The sequence below is a fragment of the Myxocyprinus asiaticus genome, chromosome 40, assembly GCF_019703515.2.
Source record: "Myxocyprinus asiaticus isolate MX2 ecotype Aquarium Trade chromosome 40, UBuf_Myxa_2, whole genome shotgun sequence".
Lineage (NCBI taxonomy): Eukaryota > Metazoa > Chordata > Actinopteri > Cypriniformes > Catostomidae > Myxocyprinus > Myxocyprinus asiaticus.
In genome coordinates this window covers 6,105,640-6,132,986 of record NC_059383.1, presented here as the reverse complement: position 1 = coordinate 6,132,986, position 27,347 = coordinate 6,105,640, and the positions used below count along the sequence as shown (strand labels likewise).

Sequence of the window (27,347 nt, the reverse complement as noted above, 5' to 3'; positions counted from 1 at the left end):
AAACTACAAGTCCCATAATCCTGCGGTAGAGTGAAGTGGGCGTGTCTCTGTGTGCCTCTTAAAGTCACAGCAGCAGGGAGTTACAGGTGATACAGCCTCATGTCAACTAGAGCATGAGACAAACGTGTTTCACTCGACTCTGGACAGTCCGCGTTTATACAGTGGAGTGGAGTAAGGCTATGGAAATCTGAGATTATTTATTTTTTTAAATGGTGGAGATGTCTACTTTCTATGGAGTGTTGAAGAGTTTCAGCTCAGTTTTTGCTTTTATTTTTCCTCTAGTCATCATTTAAATAACCTGTTTTGTAGCACTCGAGCCTTTTATCTATATCGTTTAAAATGGCTTTCGCAAAATTCAGCAAGATCCTTCGACTTCCTACTATTGACATGAAGAAGAGAGTCAAACAATATGAGCACGTTCACCGGGATGTTAATCCAGACGACCTGTGGGAAATTATCGGGGAACTGGGTGATGGTGCTTTCGGGAAAGTTTATAAGGTGAGATTAGTTGTTTATAAACCTGTTGTACTTGCACCGAAACGGCAAATAAGTACTATGGCTAGGGCTACATTCATGAATATTAATGAGGCCATACTAACGTTGTTTCTGAACCTTCTTACGCATAAGCTAATTAATATGTATAAACCAAGCCGTCTAGCATTTAGCATTCACTAAGCCGTCCAGCGCCCACTTAACAAAGTCTGCCTTTCGGCCAATCAGTTAGGCCAACGTCAAGTTGCGTAATTAATATTCATAAGTAAATCCTTCCGCATAGTAGTATTTGAAACGTTCTCTTTTTGGCAGATGTTAGATGACAACTAGAGTTCATGCCAAAAACCAAATAATATAGAGTAATACAAAAAAAGTTTTGAATGTGTTAACACTTGTGCGCACTATGATGCTCCAATTGTCTAAAACATGTCACCACATTTGCAAAACATCACCTTATGTTTTCACTGCTGAGTTCATCATTAACTGTCATGACTAGTTATCTACGCACAGTGTGGTTAATGTATGTCATAAGAATGATTAATAAGTAGGGTTAGGCACTATTATTTACATTAAAATATACTGTATGGAAATACTTGATAATATGTCAAAAATGTAAGTTCAAGTGCCTTAACTGTATTGAAAATCCTATTTTATGTTCATACTCTTTACATTTAGACACGATTTGTGTATTTGAGGTGTGATGAACTATGAGACAGTCTAGAAATGAAGGCGTGCACACTTGACTCAATATTTTATGGTGCAACTCCTGTTCTGACACGAATAGTAATATGCATTGTAATCACATGAAGTAATAAGTCCTAGGGTGGTACACTAGAGGAAACCATCTTGACTAACTAACCACTTCTACTAAATCTACCCTGGTTGAACTGTCGGTCGGGCAGTACCCTGTCGAGTCACATACTGTACGGTCACCCCGTTGCCCTGAGGGACTGCTTACAGTCACCGTGTAGGAAGATGCTGGAATGTGTTGCAGTTTTGGTAGGTGGAGATGAGCATTCGTGTAGGAATCACTGAATTTGTCTTTTGTCCCCAGCAGAAACTGTTGCGTATGCCACATGGCATCCAAGCTCACTGTAACCCTCTGACTCTGAGAGACTGGGTCAACTGGGGTTAAATACAACTTTAACTCCAGCGTTTTCATTGTGTGGTGAAGAAATATTGCTCTCAGGTTATTCCATGTCAAATCAACCAGATTTCAGAAACTTCCCCAGCTGAAGCTTTTGATTTTGTACAAACTTTTTCTGAAGAACGATAAACATAAATTATGTCGAAAGCCAAAATATAAAATGCCATGGATCAATATTTACTGAGTAATCCATTATTTTATAACTTTAGAAATGTGGCAGCATCATTATTAAAATGTTTACACCGAGATAGATAGGTCTATTACTAAAATAATTTGACTTCCGCACCCCATGTTGCATTATATGCTAATGGTTTTTTTAAAGTTTTTTTTTTCTCAAAGTTGCAGTGCCAACAAGTCCAAAAGTATTAAATATATCTTGATATACTTTTAGTTTCTGGTTCAGAACAAACTTCCGTTTTTGTTTCTTTTTTTCTTCTCCCCAATATGTAATGCCCAATTCCCAATGCGTTCTAAGTCCTCGTGGTGGTGTAGTGACTCACCTCAATCCGGGTGGCGGAGGACGAATCTCAGTTGCCTCCGCGTCTGAGACCGTCAACCCGCGCATCTTATTACATGGCTTGTTGAGCGCGTTACCGCGGAGACGTAGCGCCTGTGGAGGCCCACGCTATTCTCCGCGGCATCCACGCACAATTCGCCACGCGCCCCACCGAGGGCGAGAACCACATTATAGCGACCATGAGGAGGTTACCCCATGTGACTCTACCCTCCCTAGCAACTGGGCCAATTTGGTTGCTTAGGAGACCTGGCTGGAGTCACTCGTCTTTGTTTCTTAATTTTTAAGGCCCTAAATGTATAATGGATAAATCCAATGGGGGATTTAAATGTTGCTCCATCTGAAAATCATAACATTTTATCCATTTTTAATGGTCGAAAACCAAAAATGGGTCACATGGTATGAAGCTAGTTTTTGTTGTTAAACAAAACAAAGCTCTGATGTAAAAATAATGTTAGAAATATCCTTTTTTTATATCACATAAAAACATGTCTAATGTCGAGTTTCAGGAGTCTAAAAATACAAGTATTAACTCATTAAACTTGTGCATTTTTGTATTCCTGCAATTTTTCACACTCAGATTTAAAAGTACAACATTCACACACACACTGTGGACTAATTGTAAAACATTGGTCTTATTCTTCTTTTTTTTTTTTTTTTCAGAAAACCCCCCAAATAATAATAAAAAGACTCAAATTATTCATAATGTTGTATGTGTTAATAATGTTAAATAAATAGTTTTTTTTTTTTAATCTAAGCATGTAATTCTGGTTCTGTTCACATCTCACTTTTTTTTCTAGTGTTTGCTGCCATCACATTCCATCACAATATACAGATCTAAAATGTAGGTGGCGCTATAATGCATTTTAGCCCTCACAGATGTGCTCGTCCATAGACACAGTCATTCTAATTTTCAGTTAATGCACCACCCTCATTGTTTCATTGAATATCTCGGCCTTTTAGTGGACTAGAAGCTCAATATACACTACCGTTCAAAAGTTTAGGGTCACTTGCTCATTCTTTTTTTATTTTCTTCACATTTTAGAATAATAGTAAAGTCATTAAAACTATGGAATAACATAAATGGACTATGGAACTATGGGAATTATGTTGTGACTAAACAAAATCCAAAATAAATCAAAACTGTGTTATATTTTAGCATCTTCAAAGTACTCACCCTTTGCCTAGAATTTGCAGACATGTACTCTTGACATTTTCTCAACCAACTTCTTGAGGTATCACCCTGGGATGCTTTTTAAACAGTATTGAAGGAGTTCCCATCTATGTTGGGCACTTATTGGCTGCTTTTCTTTATTATTCGGTCCAAGTCATCAATTTCACTTTTATTTTATTTTAATTAAATTTTAGTTTTATAATGAAATAAATTAATATGGTGGCACAATTATATTTTTGTCTACAAAACTAATTTCAAACATTTAAGCATATGCCTTCAGATCAAATATTTTTAAGATCATGAGAAACATTTCAGGTAAGTGACCCCAAACTTTTGAATGGTAGTGTGTGTGTCATTTGAAAGCTGAAATCCTCATCTTTACGACGATGTAGAATACTTTATCATCAATAGTCGAAAACAGCATGCTTTTCCTGCTGGATGATGTATTTTGTTTTGAACATCGAAGATATAACATTGGATTATTCAGCCAGGCAAGCTCACTGACAAGTAAAAAATGGCTAATTTTTTAGACGACTGCCTTAGGCAAAAGCAGATATAAAGTTTTTAGCTATTTGGGGCTTACAGCAGCAATGATCGATGCATAAAAGAGATGTATGTATTTGATGACTTACAGAAATCATATTTCATTTTGTGATTCTCTTGAAAATCTTTCGAACTGTGGTATTAATGCAACAAAATAAACTATACAATCATATTCCTGAGAAAGAGAGCTTTCATTTGAGACTTCTGTATTCATATTAATATTTCTACTCCATTACCTAAAATTGTTAATTTGCTATGCAAATGTTTTCAGGCCTTGTTTTGTTATTTTGTGTTACATAAATGCAGAAGTGATTATATTCTCTGAAAAGTTCAGATTTTAAGCTTTCAAACGATACCTTATATGCCTGATCTACTGTATGTATACGGCGACTTTAACATTTTAAGTGTAAACCTTTTCTGCGATATAGCACCCCCCTGTGACCCGCCCCTAAGGGTGACACATTTGGCTGTTGAGTTAGTACAATACTTTGTGTTGTGAAAAGTACAGGCACTTCAGTACCAAGTCGGTACTAATATAAAAAAGATGTCACGATATCAGTGTTTCTACAGTACAGGTTATACCAAGCACCGACTTAATTCGGTACCCACACACTGTCTGACTGACACACGACTGCTTTCAAATGCTGATCTGTGTGCACTGTTATTCCTTTTACACTGAAATGGACAATTAATCAAATTAAAATTGTGATGTATCCAAGTGTGATTATTAAACCACGAAAGGCTGCAGTGTTTGTCTGCATTCGAGCTGCGTGCTTTGAATGTGTTAAGCAGACTACTCAAACACTGGAAACTCCACAGACATTGAGAATCATTTGTGTTGTATGAGATGATAGAGCAGAGCACTAAACCACTGTGAAGCACACAGCACATGTAGACTATATAATTAAATCACAGCATTTGCACTTTAACCATCACATTGGGCCATGTAGTGAACTATTTATATGGATGAGTCAAACATCTGTTAAAAACACGAGTCAAAATTAGAGGTCAACCGATATACAGTATCAGATTTACAGATTAATCGGGGCCGATAGTTACATTTTTTAATATGACAATAAAATAATATAATAAATATTGTCAGTAGTGATGAAGCATTCAGTCGCTCCTTTGAAAGGAGGTGTTTTATGTTACTGCTGAACAACAAACACATCTGACCTGTAATATTTTCATTAATTTCAGATGGCAAAGACTTTGAAGAAGTTACCAGTATAGGAGAAATGTATTAAAGTGTTGCCATGGAAAGTAATACTTACTAAAGTTCAGCAGTATTTTACATTGAGTGAAAAGTTTTCATTCATATTATACATTTTAAAAACTCAGCCAATTAATCGGCTTTCGGTCTGTTTTCCCACCTTAATTATCTGTATCGGCAAAACGCACTATCAGTCGACCTCTAGTCAAAATAAAAGCTCATGTAAAAACAAAAAAAAAGCTAGATACTTCAAATTGAAAGTGCGTAGAAACTGTATAGTAAAATGTAATATTCACGGTTGTAATACTAATAATTATTAATAAATAATAATAATAATAATGAGATTTAAGAAATGCATAAAATAAATATATCACAAGTAAGAGTGCTGTTGTACAGAATAAAATTTGTCAAAAAAAAATGCATTATGTTGAAAAGTAATTGTTCTATTTTTTTTACTTGTTAAAAGTTTTTAAAAGTTTTAAGATTTAATTTGATGATGAAAACTTAAACTTTAAAACATGGAATTCTGGAAAAATAATAATAATAAAAAAAAAAGGATTTGGGGAAAAACATAGAACAGATTTCAGTTAGGCCCTACTTAAAAACACTTAAGCAGTGCATACTTAATTGAGGAACACTTGAAAGAAACATGCATTTCTTTTCATGCATTACCTATATGTAGTTTTAGGATCACCATGAATATTGATCCATGGCATGTAATGTTTTGGCTTTATTATCGTTAATGTACTGTATTTCAAAAGCAAAACTTTGAGCAGGGGACAATTCAGGACACTTCTGTTGCTTGAAGAAAACAAAGGACTATTAAGATATTTTGCATTGTGACATTATTGTCATGAAAATAAAGCACATTCGCCCCCCTAATTTTCATTAACGGTATGCATCTAGATGTTTTACTTTTTGAATTTTTTTACATTTCTATTGATCTTAGTTTTCTAAATTTCATTCTTCAATTCTAAATGTATTTTCTTTAAATCAACATTAAACCAGAGACTATATAGCAGAGACAGGTCACTTTGATTAAAATGAATGGGAGAAACTGAAATGCCCAACGGTCAACAGATGAAGAAAGGAAGTCCTGCCTTACAGGTAAAAGAGCCAGTTATTTTTTAGATATAGACAACACCTAGCTGCACTTGTATGCCACTTGTTTACATAGAAAATAGCTGCCCGAGAGCATTCCAAAGATGGCTGCTGAGTGGACCGACTTGCTAAAAAGACTTTAAAGGCAGTACAACAAACATTACCATGATGTATAAATACATCACAATTGAAATAATACTATTTAGTTTTTTGCGTTTTTGTTTTTGCTAGTGTGTTTCTTGTGCGAGCATGTGGTGTGAGGCTCCTCACAGAGGTTATTAGAGTACATTTTATTAGTTCGATTCATAAGAAGCCACTAACCAGAAAGTTACTGGAGCGAGAAAAGTCATTGTACTAAAGTCAAAACTCCCACAAATGCCAAATTAGCCTGCCTGGATGACTTTAACACCACACTCAAGACTGATATCAATGCAAATCACATATTTCTATGGAAAAGCAGGTGTTGCAAAGATGGGAAGAAACAGGACGTGCAAATGTTTAAGACAAGATGAGCTCGTGCTATCAGATAAAATCGTGATGATTTGGAGGTCAAACATTTTTAACATTGACTAAAGAACAACCAGTTCTAGAGATTCCCCCTGTGCTAGTGGACAATAGTGGAAATCAGAATTATGAAACGTCTGTAATGTCAGTGTCAGTTTTGTGCTGCTAAAGGAAGATGTGAGGGGGGGATATCTGGGGACTTCCTGTTTTGTTGTGGGACCTCACAATGATCTGCAGAGAAATGTGTCAGTGTTATGAGTAATTCTGCACAGAGATCATAATGAGGACTTTTTTTTTCTTTTTTTTTTTACTTTTACTATTGCCTAGTGTGCTGTCATTTACAACAACAGAAAAAAGTTATCTTAAATAAGAAATAATATATGAGTTTTCTGTTAAATAAACAAGAATCAAGCACTAACACTATATAAAACTGTAATGTAGCCCTGGTCCTCTGTAGTTTTGAAAATGGTCCTGCCTTGAATGTGTAGTAGCCCACTGGCATGTTGTTCGCTGTATTTGTATTGGTCTTTGGTAGGCATTTGGTGACTTGCTATAATCAAATCCATATGCGTTAAATTCATTTAAACAAATTAACTTTCACTATCATCAGTTTTACTCAATCCTCCAATGTTCATATTACTCAAAAATCTGTATGACCAAGAGAACTTTAAATGAGTTGATTCAACTTGTATAAAAAAAGATTTACTTAATCCATTTGCGTTGGGACAACATTAATTTTTTTTGTTTGGTCAACTGAAACAGGGCTGAGGGTTTCTAGTTCCCAGCAATCTTTGCATAAGACGCAACAGGGAGAGTAAATGTTAAAATTAAGTGTTATTTTATGTATCTTTGAGCAAGATGAATGTAAAGGAGGATTGTTAGTGTTTAATGTTTTGTCGAGATTTAGAAGAATTTCTGTTATGTTGTAGTTTTGGGGGTTCCCATCATGGTGAAGTGTGGAGTTTGAAACTACATTCTGAGTGTCTGGTATATTGCTTTATAAATTGAGCAGTTGCTGTGCTAACCATAGCACAGTGACCATGTTGCACTCAGTAGTGCTTCCCACCATGTAATTAGCATGCTAACATTTACTTCCACTTTCTAGCATATGACTAAAGAGTTTCATGTTGTTTTGACATGTCAAACTTATTAGATTTACTTGACTCAGTTAGGTTCCCTGTACTTGAAGTATTTAAGTTGAAATTACATGGTAATTTTGATAAAAAAAAATAAAAAAAACTTGTTTCAAACATGTGGAACTACTGTCCATGATTGAATCAAGTTCAGCCAAATTGTTGTTTTTTTTTTGAGTGGTGTTACACCAAATGTAAAAGTGTTTGGCACAGGGAAACAATCAAACTTCCTCTCCTGATGATCAATTATCTGGACCTGAATAGCGAGCAATAGTACTACCATCCCACAAAGTTTTATGTCTCTAGGCCATACAGCAGTTAATGGGGTTCAAGCACATTAGGACTTTTAAGCACTTTTAGCACCTAAAATAATAAAAGTCCTCAAAACTATGTAAGGAATATTTCGGGTTCAATACAAGTTGAGCTCAATCAACAGCATTTGTGGCATAATGTTGATTACCACAAAAAAAAAGCTAAAATTGAGGTTAGTGAAGCACTTACAATGGAAGTGAATGGGGCCAATTTTTGGAGGGTTTAAGGGTAGAAATGTGAAGCTTATAATTTTATAAAAATACTTACATTAATTCTTCTGTTAAAACTTGTTTTATTTGAGCTGTGGAATTGTTTTATATGGTCGTTTTACATTTGTTTTAGGGGTTGAGCTTGTTGATATTACATCGTCATGGCAACAAAGTTGAAAAATTGCCTAACTTTACACAGAAAAGGTTGTGATTTTATCACCCTAAAAACATGTTAACATGCATATGTGTCTATACTTTTTAAACAGTGAGTATTTTAACGTTCAAAAATGGTCCCCATTCACTTTCATTGTAAATGCCTCACTGTAACCTCTATTTCTGCTTTTTTTTTTTTTTTTTTTTTTTTTATATATAAAAGAAAAGGAGGGGCAAGTCAAAATACATTTTTTGTGGTAATCAACATAAAACAAACGCTGTCGATTGAGCTTAACTTGTATTGAACCCGGAATATTCCTTGAAATAACACAAATGGATGTATGAGAGTTATGAAGTGAACTAATAACAGAAAATGAAATTAAACCGTATTGAAGGAGTTCTCCTAAGCTGGACACTTGTTGGCTGCATCCCTCACTGTCCACTCCAAAAGAAAATTTTAGAATTGTAAAGAAAGTCATATTTAGGCACAGTTCGTATTAGTCTACAAAGCAAGTTTAAGCAATGAAACCATAAGCCTTTAGATCAGAAGGTTTTAAGTTCTTGAGGATCATAAATGAAGTTAAGTGTGTCCAACCAAATCCTTAGTGCAGACAACACAAGAGTTTTCTGCTGGAGTATTGAGGAGTCTTGTTGTATTCTCCTGGCATTTCTGTTAGTTAATGTTGAGTAGCTTTTAAACTGTTAATTACTGATGGAACATGTGTGAAAGCAGGAACACGTGTGAAAGCACATGGGCACAATGTGTACAGTAAGCTGTTGCACCTGAACGTTGAGAGGCCGTCTGAGGTCTGCTTTGAGATGTCGCTCTGCGTGTGCAGATCGTCGAGTGGTCGTGGTGAGCTCTTCAGATGGAAGTGTGTGGTGAAATCACGTGTTTCTGGTATAGGACTGAAGTCTGCTAATCAACAGCACTCCGTGGTGTTGGGTTCAAAGCGATAAGAATGTCTTCTCTGTGGGTGGAGATGAACATATTCTCCACCAATTTATGCACATATGAGCTCACAATCACCACACCAAGATCAAATACTGAGTCTAAGATCATGGTATAAGGATCTAAAATGCAGCTCATTGTTTTTTCCTGTCCAATAGTACTGTTAGTTTAATAATTTCCACCCATTTAATTGAAAAGGTTCAAGCCATTGTATTGAACTTCGATACTGCGAGAATTGTGTACACACAGGGTAGGAGAGTAACGGAATACATGTAACGGGATTACGTTATTTAAAATACAAAATATAAGTAGCTGTATTCCACTACAGAATGTATTTTTAACATGTGTGTTTTGTCTTACTGTACTGGCAGAATTTTTATAGTCAAAACAAGTGGAAAAAATCTACCAGTGCTGAAGAAGTAATCCAAAGTATTTAGAATACATTACAAGTTACATTTTACAGCATGTATTCTGTAATCTGTAGTGGAATACATTTCAGAAGTAACCCTCCCAGTGAGTTTGTATTTTCCATGTTATTGTTTAGAAATAGTTTCATTTGGTCACTCAGTTATTGTGATCACATAATACAGAATGGGCCCTATTCACTATAAAAATTATAAAAACTCAAGATAATGAATAAGAGTCCAAGCCCTAGCTGTTGCCTAAAGCAATGGGGGAGGGGGTCTGCTGCATTGCGTCTCATTGTTCCAGTTTCTCACCTATTCCTTATTATAGACTATGGTGTCAACAGCAGTAAATGGGGTTTACCTTTTTATTGATGTGTTGAACTTCCCATTACTCAGGTTGAAAATACACTAATATTCTGCTGTTATTGGTCGGTGTGATAAAATATCTAACTCTGATTACATCTAAAGCTTTGACTGTCTCCCCACTCCCTCAAGCTGGTGCTGTAATCCGCTTAATGGATATGCAAGTGGATTTGGGATATGCAAGTGCTTTATTTATGGTTATGCTTCATTTGAAGAGATCAGCCCCTAAGAGTATTTTCTAGTGGTCAGCTCTAGTCTCGCATAGCCAGACGTTTAGCAGCAAATGTACTACGTCACAATAATTGACCGCCATGGACAAAATTATTTAAATAAATTGCCACTTTTTCACACATTTGACCCATTTCAATGGGTCTGACATGGAAACTCAACAAATTAACTGAATGTTGGTGTGTTCCACATTTCTGTTCTTTTGCAAGTTGATTTTTCTTTATTTCTCTGAGATGTAATGCCATTTCTGACTATTTCTCAGGTTTTATGTGGCATAATAAGACTTCTGAGTCCAGAGAGTAGAGATAAAAGATGTCACCACAGGGGTAGGGTGTTATGAGCTGTTGCTGGGGCATTGCTATGGGGTTTAAAGGTGTTTAGTCCATCCCCAAGTAGGGATGGGCATTTTCGAGTAATTTTAGTTGAGTACTCTAACTCACAAAAAACTTGTAAACGATTACCCGTAAATTAAAATCCACGTTCGTTAAAAACCAAGTACGGTTTCAAAATAAGAACTTCGACAAACTATGCTTTTCTTTTAAGTGAAATGAACAATATGCATTAATAAAAATGGGAATATATATATATATATATATTAAATAACAGTAAAACCATTTGCACCAGAGATTATTTAGCAGAGAGGGGCCGCTTCTATTCAAATGAATGGGAGAAATTGGAACGCTCAACCAAGAAGCTCTAGCGCCCAACGGTCAATGGATGTGGAAAGGAAGTCCCACCTTACAAGTAAAAGAGCCAGTCAACTTTTAGATACAGACATCACCTGTCAATCAATCAAGAACACGCATTAGGTATACAAGCTGGGAAATTTTTATTTTTTAGTGTAATATGAGGTAAAGCACAATTTATGATACCAGTTTTGTCAGATTTTACTGCTGATTTTTAATATGCTCTTTGATTGTAATCTTGACCAATCGTTTTGGAGATTTAGGTGTTCCCCCATTCAAGTAGATAGGAGCTGCACTGGCATGACTGGAAATAGCCTCCCGAGAGCATTCCAAAGATGGCCGCCAGTGGACTGACTTGCTAGAAAGACTTTGTTTGCATTCAACCAGAGCTTCCATAGAAACCAATACTGACGGCATTGGGGTTATGCACATATATAAACTGCAGAGTCTACGTAAAGACTATCACATGTATATAATTTCACATGTTATTTTGGAAAAACAAGTGGTGAAATTTGGCTTTTTATAAAATGCGCTCTGAACATTCAGAGATTTAACGCACACATGTACTGGTCTGATAAACTCTGAGTTCCTCATATCTTTCCACCAATAAAATTAGATCCTCGTCCGTTGGTTTACATGACTCCAACAAGAACCGAACACTAATAGAGTAGAATTCAGTAACGTTCATTCAATAAGAATAAAAACATTACAAGTATTGCCTCCCTTGGCTTTGCTTGAAAAAACAGATGCCATCATATCATCTTCTCTCATCCAACACCTTGACGACACGCATCCACAGTGCCCCCAAGTCAGTGGACTCGATTGTAACTGCTAGATTTGGTGAGAGATTCAGAGGCAAAATACAGTGTAATCCAGTGCTGTTCACGGCACGCAAATGCGGAAAGGAAAATGAATTTGCTATAGTCGAGTAGTTTTTAATCCTCTAGTAGCTGATGCAGAATGAGTACTCATTACTCGATTGCTCATGCACATCCCTATCCCAAAGTCTATATGGTATTCTGGACTCTAGATATGGCTCTTAGTTTATGTGAATATTTTCACCCGTTTGTATCTCATTTATAAAAACCTGCTTTTCAAATACCATTATAGGTCATTATTTTGTGCACATGCATATTGTGGCCATGTGTTTTTAATCACAGAAGTTACATTAATAATAAGTAAGATGTATTGCTGGTCATGTGGGGTTACTCTTTTATCCTACTTCCCACTTCTGGAGTGGTAATTACGAGTTCATCATTTCCAAGTGCTTTGTTGTCAGAAAGAACAGGAAACATGGACAACGCCATGTTCATTCATACATATTTCTTGAGGAACTTTTATTTTGACACCATAATACATATTACTCAGTTGGCTTGCTGACGATAATGGAATTTAGGTCAAATACAAGCTATTTTCATGGTTTAAAAATGTACACCATGCATAGAATTGTTGCTAATATACATATATGAATATGACCAAAACGGCAAGCGCTAACAATTAGCTGTTTAGAAAAATTAACAAGACTTGTCATGCTAAACAGAAACTGTACTCTCCTCCACCATGTTGAAAGTTTAGAACTCCTCCCATCTCGGAAACTCGGGTATCAATATTATCCTGAGTTTCCCAGTCGTTATTACGACTTGAGGGGTCATTCGTGTGCAACTTCCGAGTGGGAAACTCGTATTTACAATAATTCCGATAGCACGTGAAGGCAGCATTAACTCTGTGCTGAACTCTTTGACTTCTGTATTGTTTCCTCTCAGTCAGAGGATGTGGAGTTTCTTTTCCCATTGTTTGATTGAACGGAGGTTGATTTTATGGGTGTTAAGACAAGCATCACTATAACTATTCCTCATACTTTCAGTAACGGATCTTAACAAACCCCTAACTACGGACATGAATGTTTCCTTAAATGATGCAGCTTGTTGAGGAGAGGTGTGCATGTACCCTTATGAGTGATCAAACATATGATGGATGGATCTGAGCCAGAAAATCATTTGGGGGTAGACTCTATTAACTTGGGCCAGTATGCAACTTTTTATTCCCATTGATTGTAATGATGATTCTCATTACCGTAACAGTTTTATTTTTATTTTATTTTTTTTACCGTATTACAGTAAAAAGATGCTGTTATAGCCTACTACATGATTTAAAAAAAAAATAAAAATAAATGGTGTACGTGAAAGGCAGAGGGAGTACTACTAAGATGTATGAATACTTTACAATATAAATAATGCCTTTTTTTATTTTGGTAATGAAAATATAGTGATGACCATCTTTTTTTTGTGTTGCGGTACTAAAAACTGGGGGTAAAATGTGCATAACTGTCATGAAAATGTCACAAAAAAAAAAAAAAAAAAAAATCTTAATGGCACTAAGAATAGGTTTAATTTTCTATATGTAAAATATCATTTCTTATTTGTTTCTTTTAACTTGGAGTAAAATAGGACCAAACCTTGAATGGTAGAGAGAATCAACCAAATGTCAACGTGCTAAATCCTTGATAGCACACGTACATCACCCAGATGTCTATTTGATATTTGTTTTATCTGGAAGATTTAATTTTTTTTTAATTTTTTTTTTATCATCTGCAATGTCTATCTGATGTTCCTCCTCGGATGTCAAAACGGACACTCAGCAGATGTCTTTGAGACGTTTATAATTAAGAATGTATTTGAATCGGCTCTTTTTAAGATGTTTATCAGATATGAATTAGAATGTGATGCTTTCCAGATTAAATACTCTTAGAAACAAAAATCTCAGAGATGTACGTGTGCTATTTGGGATACCACTCCGATTGCCCCAGCAACCTCATAGCAATGTGCTAAATACCACTCAGAATGCCCTAGCAGCCACATAGCAACGTGCTAAATACCACTCCGAAAGCCCCAGCAACTGCATAGTAAGGTACTAAATACCACTCCGAAAGCCCCAGCAACTGCATAGCAACTTGCTAAATACCACTTGGAATGCCCTAGCAACTACATTGCAACATGCTAAATACCACTCAGAATAATCTAGCAACCACTTAACAACATAAACCACTCTGAATGCCTTAGCAACCACATAGCAACATGCTAAATACGACTCAGAACGCCTAGCAATGATATAGTGATGCCCCAGCAACCACATAGCAACGTGCTAAATACTACTCCGAGTGCCCCAGTATCTGCATAGCAAACCACTCAGAACTCACTAACAACCGCATAGTAACATGCTAAATACCACTCTGAATGCTTTAGCAACCACATAGCAATGCCCTAGCATCCACCCAGAACACACTAGCAATGCCATTGCAGCCCAATAAAAAAAACAGAACACTTTAGCACCCACATGACATAATGCCCTGGCAACCACACACAAACACCCTGGCAAACACTCGCACGCTAGCATCATGGCGGAGAGTTTTGCATGACAAGCACTATTTAAAGTGTCTTTAGAAAATGCAAAAAATAAAATTATATAATTATATAATTTTTATAATTATATAAAAATTAGTTTAACAATGTGATGTTTTATGTCAAATAAGTTTGTCCTCTCTGCCTGTCCAACTGTCATTGTTTCTTATATTTCTTATTTATTTACCATAATCGTGTAAAATGTATGCAAGCTGTATAGTTAAACCTAAGCATGTTGTAGTGTGTATGCTAGTAGCTGAGTTGCTATAAAAAGCAGAAGTGCTTTGCATTTAAGTGGTTTGGAAACACTGTTTCCTTTGAAAACATCCCCAGCTAACCACAATGAAAGACTCCACCTTGATCAGTGCTGCTAGTGCTTACTAACACGGTGTTTCCCAAAGAGGTTTCAATTCTCACATGTGGAGACTAGTCCTGTGTTAACTGCATAAACACCAAAACATGCAGTCTAATCTATATTTGCAAGATTTATTACATTTCTTTCTGAAATACTCTGTTCTGGTCTGTCGTGGGATTTAGTGGTCAGATATTATATAATGACCGCAATATATAATTGACTGACTGTACATCATCCTATGACGGGGATGTTTACCCAAAAATGAAAATCCCCTCATGTTGTTCTAAACTTGTATGGCTTACTTTCTTCTATGATACACATAAGGAGATGTTTGGCAGTATGTTAACCTTAGTCAAAATTCACTTTCATTATATTGAGAAAAAAAGATGCAATGAAAATGAATGGTGACTGAGGGTAACTTTCTGTCTAACATCTCTTTTTGTTGAAGTTTGGAACAGCGAGGGCGAGTGGATGATTACAGAATTGTCATTTTTGGGAACAAGACTATCAGCAGGATAAAATAATGTGAATTATGCTGTGTGTTGATGTGAAACTGGTTTGTTTTTCAGGCTCAGAATAAAGAAACAGGCGTGCTGGCCGCTGCCAAAGTGATCGAAACCAAAAGCGAGGAAGAGCTGGAAGACTACGTAGTGGAAATCGACATCTTGGCATCCTGCAACCATCAGTACATCGTCAAACTGCTTGATGCCTTCTACTACGACAACAAGCTATCGGTATGACTGTTAGAGCGGTTAGATCAAACAGTTGTTTTGAAAACCACAAAGGGCAATGTTCAAGCATTTCCAGTCCAGTGGTGCACTATTTTAAAGGGATAGTTCACCCAAAAATTTAAATTCTCTCATTTGCTCACCCTCCTGATATCCCAGGTGTATGACTTTCTTTCTTCACCAGAACAAGAGAAGTAGAAAAATATCTCCGCTCAGTAGGTCCTTAAAATGCAAGTGGATGGTGATCCGACTAAAACAACAGTTAGCATAAATGTCATCCATACGAATCCAGCTGTTAAATTAATGTCTTCAAAAGTGACACGATCGCTTTTGGTGCAAAAAAGATCAATATTTAAGTACTTTTTAACTTTAAATCATCACTTCTGGTCAGCAGTGGCATGTGCGTTTGACGTAATCGCGTTGGCATGTTCACGCGAGAACTGGCGCATGTGCAACACACATGAAAAAGCAGCGCTGTTACAAGTGAGAATGCGAAACGCTGTACAGAAGCTTCATTGGTTTTGGTTTAGATCTGTATTTATCGGTTTCTTTACTCACAATGGTGTGTTTGTGTGCTTATCCTGGATGTCTCAAACCAGAGGAGAACGTGAGATTATGTACGTAACATGGCAACGGTAATACGTCACTCAAGAGACTGCGTGATCTCCACCCTCTTGTGAAGTTTACCGGAAGCGTTTGATTATAGTTAAAAAGTACTTAAATATTGATATTTGTTTTCATACCAAAAGTGATCGTATCACTTTAGAAGACGTTAATTTAACCGCGAGAGTCATATGGATGACATTTATGCTGACTGCCTGTTATGAGCTTCAAATGTCGGATCACCATCCACTTGCATTTTTAAGGTCCTACTGAGCTGAGATATTTTTCTAATTTTCTTCAAATATCTTCTGGTGAAAAAAGAAAGTCATAAACATCTGGGATGGCATGAGGGTGAGTAAATGATGAGAGAATTTAAATTTTTGGGTGAACTATCCCTTTAATTCCATAGGTGACATGCTGTCATGGTAACTGCCTGTAAAAGTGAGTTGTTCATGAGGATCCGTTTAAAGCGTTGCTGGAATTCCTCAGTGTGAAGGTAAATTTGCTTGTCTGGGTGACGTGAGTGCCCTGAGATCCTGGTGTTTGAATGAATCTCCCTTCAGTGCTCAAACACTCTCTCTGATCTCTAAACCCCCTGAAGACTGATGAGAAATATCTCTTTACCCTTTATACTTTCACCCCGTTTATCACCACGTTTTCACTTTCCACATACCAACTGTACTAACACACAGAACCGCTCACAATCTAAACCTTCATTAGTGGTGTTTGTAAAAGCAAGCATTACTATTACTATTGTAATTGCTCATAGAGACCAGAATATCATAGAGACTTTGGGGTGGTCTCTTTGACCTGGGCCAGTAAGCAACCACCTAACAACAATCCAAAAAACCCTATCATCCACATTGGAACACCTTGACAACCACCCACAGCACCCTAGCATAATGGTTGTGAGTTTTGAACACGTGAGGGCAAACACGAATCACAGTATCTCCAGACAATGTTAACATGTAGTTTCCTTATCACTTTAGAGACCTTCCTTCATTATTTCCTACAAAAGCAAAACACAGTAACTATGACAACACTGAAACTGGCTTCAAACACGGCTTGAAAGCTTCTTTTTTTTTTTTGGTTTGGATTTTGTAGTTACTGAAGTTTTCACACTCTTTTGACTGAGTACAGTTGAGACAAAATACAGCTGCATTGTTATACTCACTTTAGTCACCAAAATACGGTTGGATTGTTTTAGTACTCTCACTTTAGTCACCAAAATACAGTTGGATTGTTTTAGTACTCTCACTTTAGTCACCAAAATACAGTTGGATTGTTTTAGTACTCTCACTTTAGGCACCAAAATACGGTTGGATTGTTTTAGTACTCACTTTAGGCACCAAAGTACAGTTGGATTGTTTTAGTACACTCACTTTAGGCACCAAAATACAGTTGGATTGTTTTAGTACTCTCACTTTAGGCACCAAAATACAGTTGGATTGTTTTAGTACTCTCACTTTAGGCACCAAAATACGGTTGGATTGTTTTAGTACTCACTTTAGGCACCAAAATACAGTTGGATTGTTTTAGTACACTCACTTTAGGCACCAAAATACAGTTGGATTGTTTTAGTATTCTCCCTTTAGGCACCAAAATACAGTTGGATTGTTTTAGTACTCTCACTTTAGTCACCAAAATACAGTTGGATTGTTTTAGTACTCTCACTTTAGGCACCAAAATACGGTTGGATTGTTTTAGTACTCACTTTAGGCACCAAAATACAGTTGGATTGTTTTAGTACACTCACTTTAGGCACCAAAATACAGTTGGATTGTTTTAGTATTCTCCCTTTAGGCACCAAAATACAGTTGGATTGTTTTAGTACTCTCACTTTAGTCACCAAAATACAGTTGGATTGTTTTAGTACTCTCACTTTAGGCACCAAAATACGGTTGGATTGTTTTAGTACTCACTTTAGGCACCAAAGTACAGTTGGATTGTTTTAGTACACTCACTTTAGGCACCAAAATACAGTTGGATTGTTTTAGTACTCTCACTTTAGGCACCAAAATACAGTTGGATTGTTTTAGTACACTCACTTTAGGCACCAAAATACAGTTGGATTGTTTTAGTATTCTCCCTTTAGGCACCAAAATACAGTTGGATTGTTTTAGTACTCTCACTTTAGTCACCAAAATACAGTTGGATTGTTTTAGTACTCTCACTTTAGGCACCAAAATACGGTTGGATTGTTTTAGTACTCTCACTTTAGGCACCAAAATACGGTTGGATTGTTTTAGTACTCACTTTAGGCACCAAAGTACAGTTGGATTGTTTTAGTACACTCACTTTAGGCACCAAAATACAGTTGGATTGTTTTAGTACTCTCACTTTAGGCACCAAAATACAGTTGGATTGTTTTAGTACTCTCACTTTAGGCACCAAAATACGGTTGGATTGTTTTAGTACTCACTTTAGGCACCAAAATACAGTTGGATTGTTTTAGTACTCTCACTTTAGGCACCAAAATACAGTTGGATTGTTTTAGTACTCACTTTAGGCACCAAAATACAGTTGGATTGTTTTAGTACTCTCACTTTAGGCACCAAAATACAGTTGGATTGTTTTAGTACTCTCACTTTAGGCACCAAAATACAGTTGGATTGTTTTAGTACTCTCCCTTTAGGCACCAAAATACAGTTGGATTGTTTTAGTATTCTCCCTTTAGGCACCAAAATACAGTTGGATTGTTTTAGTACTCTCACTTTAGGCACCAAAATACAGTTGGATTGTTTTAGTACTCTCCCTTTAGTCACCAAATTACAGTTAGATTGTTTTAGTATTCTCACTTTAGGCACCAAAATACAGTTGGATTGTTTTAGTACTCTCCCTTTAGTCACCAAAATACAGTTAGATTGTTTTAGTATTCTCCCTTTAGTCACCAAAATACAGTTGGATTGTTTTAGTACTCACTTTAGTCACCAAAATACAGTTGGATTGTTTTAGTATTCTCCCTTTAGGCACCAAAAAACAGTTGGATTGTTTTAGTACTCTCACTTTAGGCACCAAAATACAGTTGGATTGTTTTAGTACTCTCACTTTAGACACCAAAATACGGTTGGATTGTTTTAGTACTCTCACTTTAGGCACCAAAATACAGTTGGTTTGTTTTAGTACTCACTTTAGTCACCAAAATACAGTTGGATTGTTTTAGTACTCTCACTTTAGGCACCAAAATACGGTTGGATTGTTTTAGTACTCTCACTTTAGTCACCAAAATACAGTTGGATTGTTTTAGTACTCTCACTTTAGGCACCAAAATACGGTTGGATTGTTTTAGTACTCTCACTTTAGTCACCAAAATACAGTTGGTTTGTTTTAGTACTCTCACTTTAGTCACCAAAATACAGTTGGATTGTTTTAGTACTCACTTTAGTCACCAAAATACAGTTGGATTGTTTTAGTACTCTCACTTCAGTATACTCGTATGCAGATTTCATTGCTGTTTTAAAAAGTTTAAAATCTACATTCATGTTAAGTTTTTATTTTTGTGCACAAAAGCACAGTGTTTGTAATCTGTAGATGCCTGGCATAGCTGTCTGGCCAACTATTGAGCTGTCATCAGGCTTGGGGAGTAACGGAATACTTGTAACGGTGTTACGTAATCAAGATACAAAAAAATAAATGTGTAACTGCAAACCGTTACTGTTACATAAAAACTCAACATATTCAGATTACTGTTACTTTTGGTAAAAATTGGGATTTCTAGCAGTATTACAATTTTCAATATATAAAAAAATAAACAAAATATCCTCCTGACATAAAATAATAAAGAACGCTGCTTGGTTTAGTGTGGTACAGATATGATCAGATTCACACTGGAGATCTCTTCCGGTTTTCTCTCATGACTCATGTGAATCTGGCGCCACTTACTGTTGCATGTGCAAATAACAGCTGTCTCAGATCAACACTGCACTCTCCAAATGAGGTCGAACCATTAAAAGGGCTGTTTCATTGCAATGGCCACTGGAGAAATATGATTATTTTTGTGGAAATTCCAACATTCTTGTCACTTCAATGGAGAAAAGGGAAACATTACAGTTCAGTGCAATTTATTCCTTCCAGCTGTGAAGATGCAGTGTTTTTCCAAGGACCCGATACATAATTTAAAGAAGCATTTAAAGGTAAGACCCATACGAAAATCATGTTAGCTAGGATAGCTAAAATTAGTTAAGTGTTCCCTAATTTCACAGTCAGACCGTCTTTATTTTTCATGGGAGCAGGAATACAAGCAGAGAAACGACCACTCCCCCCGGCTAATCGCCAGTATTCCGGTACACGGGACGCCTACTGTCGAAACTTTAGTGTAACTTCTCATTTCCATTCTAACTTCAGTTGAAACTCTAAAATTGTTCTCTGAAATGTTCATGTTGTATTGACAACTGTAATTGGGACAGCATTTCTTTTTTTCCATTGTTGAAAAAATCCAAATTGTACACATGAAGACCAAATTAATTGACAATGTTATGAAGTTCTTAGGGGAAAGTGCAATGGATAATTGATCTGATTTTGATAATTATTATAAAAATATCGTTAAGAAGTTCAAAAGTATGGGTGAGGGAGAAATACTGGCAAACATTTGAAAACTCAAAGTAGGAATAAGTAAATCAAGACACACTAAAAAGGTTTAAATCTATTTGTATCTATTCTTTAAAACTATTTATATATTTAATTTTAATTTATATATATATATATATATATATATATATATAAAATTGTCATTTAAAATCCTATATAAATATAGAATCACCCATAAATGTTAGCTGGTGATGTTTGACTGTGGAACATGAGCAAGCAGAGGACAGACACTGGGGTCATTAATAAAAAATAATGATGGTGATGATGATAAAGAAGATAGCCTGTTATCTACCTATTGCAGACAGAAGTTAATGAATGGTCAGTGCCAATTAGTCTACATGCTAAATGCAATGCATTGCAGAATTCAACTTTGTAGTGTTTTTGACTCTGAGGTACATCCTGTCATTTTTTTTTGTTAACCAATCACGACGACAGCACGACGACCATGCCATTCTGAGCTTCTCTAAACTGTCGCTTATAAAAGCCAATTAACCAGTCGGATAAAGGACGTCTGCTCAAGACCGCCAACATAATCCTCTCTTATCTTCTCTGATCAAGTACTTGTGTCTCAAACCTCATGTTTTGCCTACATTGATACTACTGCAGGAACTCTGAGTATCTCTTGAAAGCTGTGACTGATGAAGGTCTTTAGTTGGATTTGTTTTTTTACTGGCTGGTATTATTTTAACTATGGACTATGGTACCATGAGAAACATTAAAGGGGCCATATTGTACACTTTCTAGTGTTGTTTTTAAGTTCATGTACACAATGTTACATAAACATTTTAAAATAGTGGCAAGTTTGTCAGAACTTTAGATGTTTTTTTGTAAGGGATAATATTGAATAGCATACCTCAAAAAATAATTTTGATTCGTCCCTTGTTTATTAAATAATAAATAAATCGCTGTTACAGGAAGGCACTCACATTGGAAGTGAAAGGGGCCAGTTTATAAACATAGTATAGCTACAAGGCGTAAATTACAAGGAGTTCTTACCGGAATTACATCATTATGGCACATTATGGCAAAGTTGTAATATGATACAGTATATCTTTAGAAATAAAGTTGGTAGGGGGGCCTGGTATCTCAGCAAGTAAAGACGCTGACTACCACACCTGGAGTTGCAAGTTTGAGTGACTCTAGTCAGGCTTCCTAAGCAACCAATTGGCCCGGTTGCTAGGGTGGGTATAGTCACGTTGGGTTAACCTCTTCGTGGTCGCTATAATGTGATTCTCGCTCTCGGTGGGGCACGTGGTGAGTTGGGCATGGATGCCGTGGAGAATAGCGTGAAGCCTCCACATGTGCTAGGTCTCCGCGGTAGCGCGCTCAACAAGCCACGTGATAAGATGCGCAGATTGACGGTCTCGGATGCGTAGGCAACTGAGATTCATCCTCCGCTACCTGGATTGAGTCACTACGTCACCACGAGGACTTGGAGGGAATTGGGCATTCCAAATTGGGGAGAAAAGGGGAGAAAATCCAATAAATAAATAAAATAAAGTTGCTAAGTTATTTTGTGTCACTAAAATCATGTTTCCACATACAGGGCCCTATTTTAAGAGCAATGCTTAAAATCATAAGCACACAGTCAATGGGCTTGGCCATGGAGTTTTGGTATTTTCGTGCATGCATGCGCTGAGTCTAGGCGCAAGTGGGTTTGGCGAAAATTCGCACACAAAGCGCTAATGGGCTGAGTCAAGTGCAGTTATGAGGTTCTTCTCCGGTTATTGCACCGTCGGCATCCTATTATATAGTCCATTCCCTCAAGCACCAGCGATATAAACAAAAACAACACATTCATAAAAAGTTGATAGTGTAAATGGGCTGTATGCAATGCATTCGAAGAATAGAAATATTTCTAAGACAGTGACACACTCCTTTTATACACACAAAAAATTGGATTTTCATCAGAATTGGGATGTTCTGTTAAATTTAAGTATGTAAGTATTATTAATAATTTTCATCTACTGACACACAAATCATGTCTAGTATTGATTGTATTGGCACACATTTCACTTCTACCGGTCGATTTTTGATTTTGAACAATTAAATTCATTTATTGAAACACGAAAAATTGTAACCAGAAATATTTCTAAATTCAAATGACACTTCAAACAAAAAGATAATATAATCAGAATAAAGAAGTGGTCAAAAAAATCACACCAAATCCAAACATTTTTACTAGAGACTATTTAGCAGAGACTGGAACAACCAACCAAGAAGCTCTAGAGCCCAACGGTCAACGGATATAGAAAGGAAGTCCCGCCTTACAGGTATAAGAGCCAATCATCTTTTAGATACAGACATCACCTGTCATTAATCTCGAGAACGCTCATGCACATTAGCTATGCAGAATCTTTTAGCGTAATCTGAGGTAAAGAATCACAATTTATGAAGCCAGTGTTGTCAGATTGTATTGCTGATTTAAAATATGCTCTTTGATCGTAATTTTAACCAACCGTTTTTGAGATTTCGGTGTTCCCCCATTCAAGTAGATAGAAGCTGCACTGGCATGACTGGAAATAGCCTTCCGGGAGCATTCCAAAGAAGGCTGACAGTGGACTGACTTGCTAGAAAGACTTTGATTTTACTCTCTCCAACATTTTTCACCAGCTCATTTTGCAGCAACTTAAAATCACTCTATGACAACAGGTGGAAAAATACCAATACAAATTAAATCATTAATGCAATTGTAAATATAAACAATCATAATCATTGAAAAATAAACCATGACCTATACATAATTTAACACAAATCTCATACATTTTTGTTTCATAAAACCGTTACATGTATAATAGTGATCGTCAGGGACATAATTTGATGTTCCACTATATTTTCAGAGTTTGGACAAACTTTATTACCACCTGCTGGTGGAATCTCCAAACTGCAAAAGTAGGAACTGAATTTAGACTTTGCGCTGAAAACAGACCTGCTTTTTAAACATCTAAGCGCAATGACGTTTTTCTCAGGAAAATAGCAAATTGCACTTTGCGGCACTTCATTGACACAGAGTACATCCACAGTTTGCACGCATACAACCACAGATAGCACAAACACTCCCACCCATGCCCACCTGCGCTTTGCGCTGGCACGAAAATTGCACTTAGAATTAGCGTTTTCACAAAAATTGGATAAGACCTATCGCACGGTCTTTATACTTTTAAAACGGTGTGTATTTTAATGTTTATGGATTGGCCCCATTGTAAGTGCCTTTATTATAATGTTTTTATTTTTATTTAATTTTTATTATAAACCAGGGACAAGTTAAATTTTGTGGTAATTACAAATGCTGTCAATTGAGCTTAGCTAGTATTGAACATGGAAAATTCCTTTAAGTTAACATGTTCTCAAACAGTTCCTTTTTATGTAAAAATAATTTAATAAATTCATGCATACATAAATAAATTAAAAATAAATAAATGTGTAATTATCTGACATGTCCCAAATTTTAATAACAGGGTTTACTTAAATGTAAAATGTAACCACACGTATAATATTTGGTTTTGAACCCCATAGGTTGACCGTTAACATTTTTGAGGGTTAAGCACCTCCTTACACTGACCATTTATAAAAAAAAATAAATAAAAAAAAATGACTCTTGTAAGACCCCATTCTGCACTTATTTTGAGAAGATTTTCTGAAACATTTATTTTTTTGCAAATTGCAAACGGTTTCACATACTATTTTTAAATATAGTAAGCAGTATACCGTAGAGTGTGTGCTGAGCAATATGCTGTAATCATTATGATGATATTCAGTTCTGAACACAGCCTGGGACTATATAGTACATTTTATTTCTAAAAATCAGGAAGAATCCTGATTTCCACAATACTTCACATCTAAGGGCACTTGATTATAGCGTATTTAAGCATATCATTCTATCTAAATGAAAGTGCAGCTGTGTGCCAGTGAGTTGAACGTGGTAATCATCATAATCAATTATTCAGCAGGCTTATGAAGTCATTATTGACTCATGTAGCTGTTAACACTGAGTCTCATTAAAGCATCAGTAGTTTCTGTTTGTTTAACCTCTTGTTGCGTTTGGATTATGTGGGTGTCCACACTTTCAAACTCTCAATCTGACTTTCATCTTGTTGTCTAACTGGTTGTACTGCCGTCCTGTACCTGTGGGAACTGTGATGTCATCTGGTAACAGCTGTGGATTCAGAGGCTAAACTCATGATGACTGGTTTCTTCAGCTCATATTGTGTTGGTTGATGTTTACCTGAAATCAAAAAACCTTTTAATTATAGCAGTATAGTCTTATTTTTGAAGGTTCCTACAAGTAATTTTTAAATCTCAGTTTTATTATGTATATTATGCGATCTCCAATGTCTAGTGCAAAGGTTCCCAAACTCTAGAGAACCCCACAGCCCCTGAAGATATTGGCGAATAAATCAGTGGCTCGTCAGCTCCTTTCAATACTATTTTATGTGCAACTTATGTTATTTGTACCATTTACCATTTTAAAAAATTGACATTTATTTATCAAAAGAAACAAGCATTTTTTATATAGAGTAGTGAGATTAACAATTAATATCGATATAAAACGTGTGTGTGTGTGTATACAGTTGTGCTCAAAAGTTTGCATACCCTTGGAGAATTGGTAATGTATGTACCATTTTTAAAGAAAACATGAGTGAGCAGGCAAAACACATTTCTTTTATTTCTTATGGGATTCATATTCAACTGTAGGTTATAACAGAATGAAACAATCATAAAACAAAACATGGCAACAAAGAAAAAAAATAAATGACCCCTGTTCAAAAGTCTGCATACCCTTAGTTCTTAATACTGTGTATTGCCCCCTTTAGCATCAATGACAGCGTGCAGTCTTTTGTAATAGTTGTCTATGAGGCCCCAAATTATCACAGGTGGTATAGCTGCCCATTCGTCTTGGTAAAATGCCTCCAGGTCATGCAAAGTCTTTGGTCGTCTTGCATGAACCGCACGTTTGACATCTCCCCAGAGTGGCTCGATGATATTAAGGTCAGGAGACTGTGATGGCCATTCCAGAACCTTCACTTTTTTTCTGCTGTAACCACTGGAGGGTCAACTTGGCCTTGTGCTTAGGGTCATTGTCGTGCTGGAAAGTCCAAGTGCGTTCCATGCGCAGCTTTCGTACAGAAGAATGCAAATTGTCTGCCAGTATTTTCTGATAACATGCTGCATTCATCTTGCCATCAATTTTCACAAGATTCCCCGTGCCTTTAGAGCTCACACACCCCCAAAACATCAGTGAGCCACCACCATGCTTCACAGTGGGGATGGTATTCTTTTCACTACAGGCCTTGTTGACCCCTCTCCAAACATAGCGCTTATGGTTGTGACCATAAAGCTCTATTTTGGTCTCATCACTCCAAATTACAGTGTGCCAGAAGCTGTGAGGCATGTCAAGGTGTTGTTGGGCATATTGTAACTGGGCTTTTTTGTGGCATTGGCACAGTAAAGGCTTCTTTCTGGCAACTCTACCATGCAGCTCATTTTTGTTCAAGTATCGTCATACTGTGCTCCTTGAAACAACCACACTGTCTTTTTCCAGAGCAGCCTGTATTTCTCCTGAGGTTACCTGTGGGTTTTTCTTTGTATCCAAACAATTCTTCTGGCACTTGTGGCTGAAATCTTTCTTGGTCTACCTGACCGTGGCTTGGTATCAAGAGATCCCTGAATTTTCCACTTATTAATAAGTGATTGAACGGTACTGACTGACATTTTCAAGGCTTTGGATATCTTTTTATATCCTTTTCCATCTTTATAAAGTTCCATTACCTTGTTACACAGGTCTTTTGACAGTTCTTTTCTGCTCTCCATGGCTCAGTATCTAGCCTGCTCAGTGCATCCATGTGAGAGCTAACAAACTCATTGACTATTTATACACAGACACTAATTGCAATTTAAAAAGCCACAGGTGTGGGAAATTAACCTTTAATTGCCAAAAAACCTGAGTGTGTCACCTTGTGTGTCTGTAACAAGGCCAAACATTCAAGGGTATGTAAACTTTTGATCAGGGCCATTTGGGTGATTTCTGTTATCATTATGATTTAAAAAGGAGCCAAACAACTATGTGATGGTAAATAGCTTCATATGATCATTATCCTTAAATAAAAGATAGTTTTTTGTTTTTTTTGCATGATCAGTCATATTTTCAAAATCAATGCCAAAATTTCACAATTTCTGCCAGGGTATGCAAACTTTTGAGCACAACTGTATAAATCAATAAATATAGCAATCTAGTATTAGTGAACAAAACTAGCAATCTAGTTTTGTTGCACCACTTGCTTCCAGTATAGTTTGTGTGGACACTTCTGTGCAATATAAAAAGAGTACAAAAAATGTCAAAACATCGAAATTAGCTTTTCCTTTAAGGGAAATATTTGCTCTCTGGATTTGATTTTCAGAGGCATTTTTTACTTTTTAAAAGGGCATTTTTTTTTCTAGCCATAAGAAGAACTACACTACCCATTTTGCTTAAGATCCCACCAATCAGAATTGCAGCAAAAAAGCTCTTCAGCAACCATCAACTCCCATGATGCACTCTAAATGAC

At 36.4% G+C, this 27,347-nt stretch overlaps 2 protein-coding genes across 2 annotated transcripts in view; one reads left to right on the top strand and one right to left on the bottom strand.

The window, feature by feature from the left end:
• Nucleotides 1–9,347, bottom strand: part of LOC127430671 (serine/threonine-protein kinase 32A-like) — a 124,602-nt gene extending 115,255 nt beyond the window's left edge. The window contains exon 1 of the mRNA XM_051680618.1: nucleotides 9,279–9,347. The gene's annotated coding sequence lies outside the window, so the exon portion shown is untranslated. The remainder of the gene's footprint in view (nucleotides 1–9,278) is intronic.
• LOC127430647 (serine/threonine-protein kinase 10-like) overlaps nucleotides 84–27,347 on the top strand; it is a 79,095-nt gene continuing 51,831 nt past the window's right edge. The window contains exons 1-2 of the mRNA XM_051680572.1: nucleotides 84–498; nucleotides 15,454–15,618. Coding sequence (XP_051536532.1) covers nucleotides 340–498; nucleotides 15,454–15,618 — 324 coding nt within the window. The 5' untranslated portion in view covers nucleotides 84–339. The remainder of the gene's footprint in view (nucleotides 499–15,453; nucleotides 15,619–27,347) is intronic.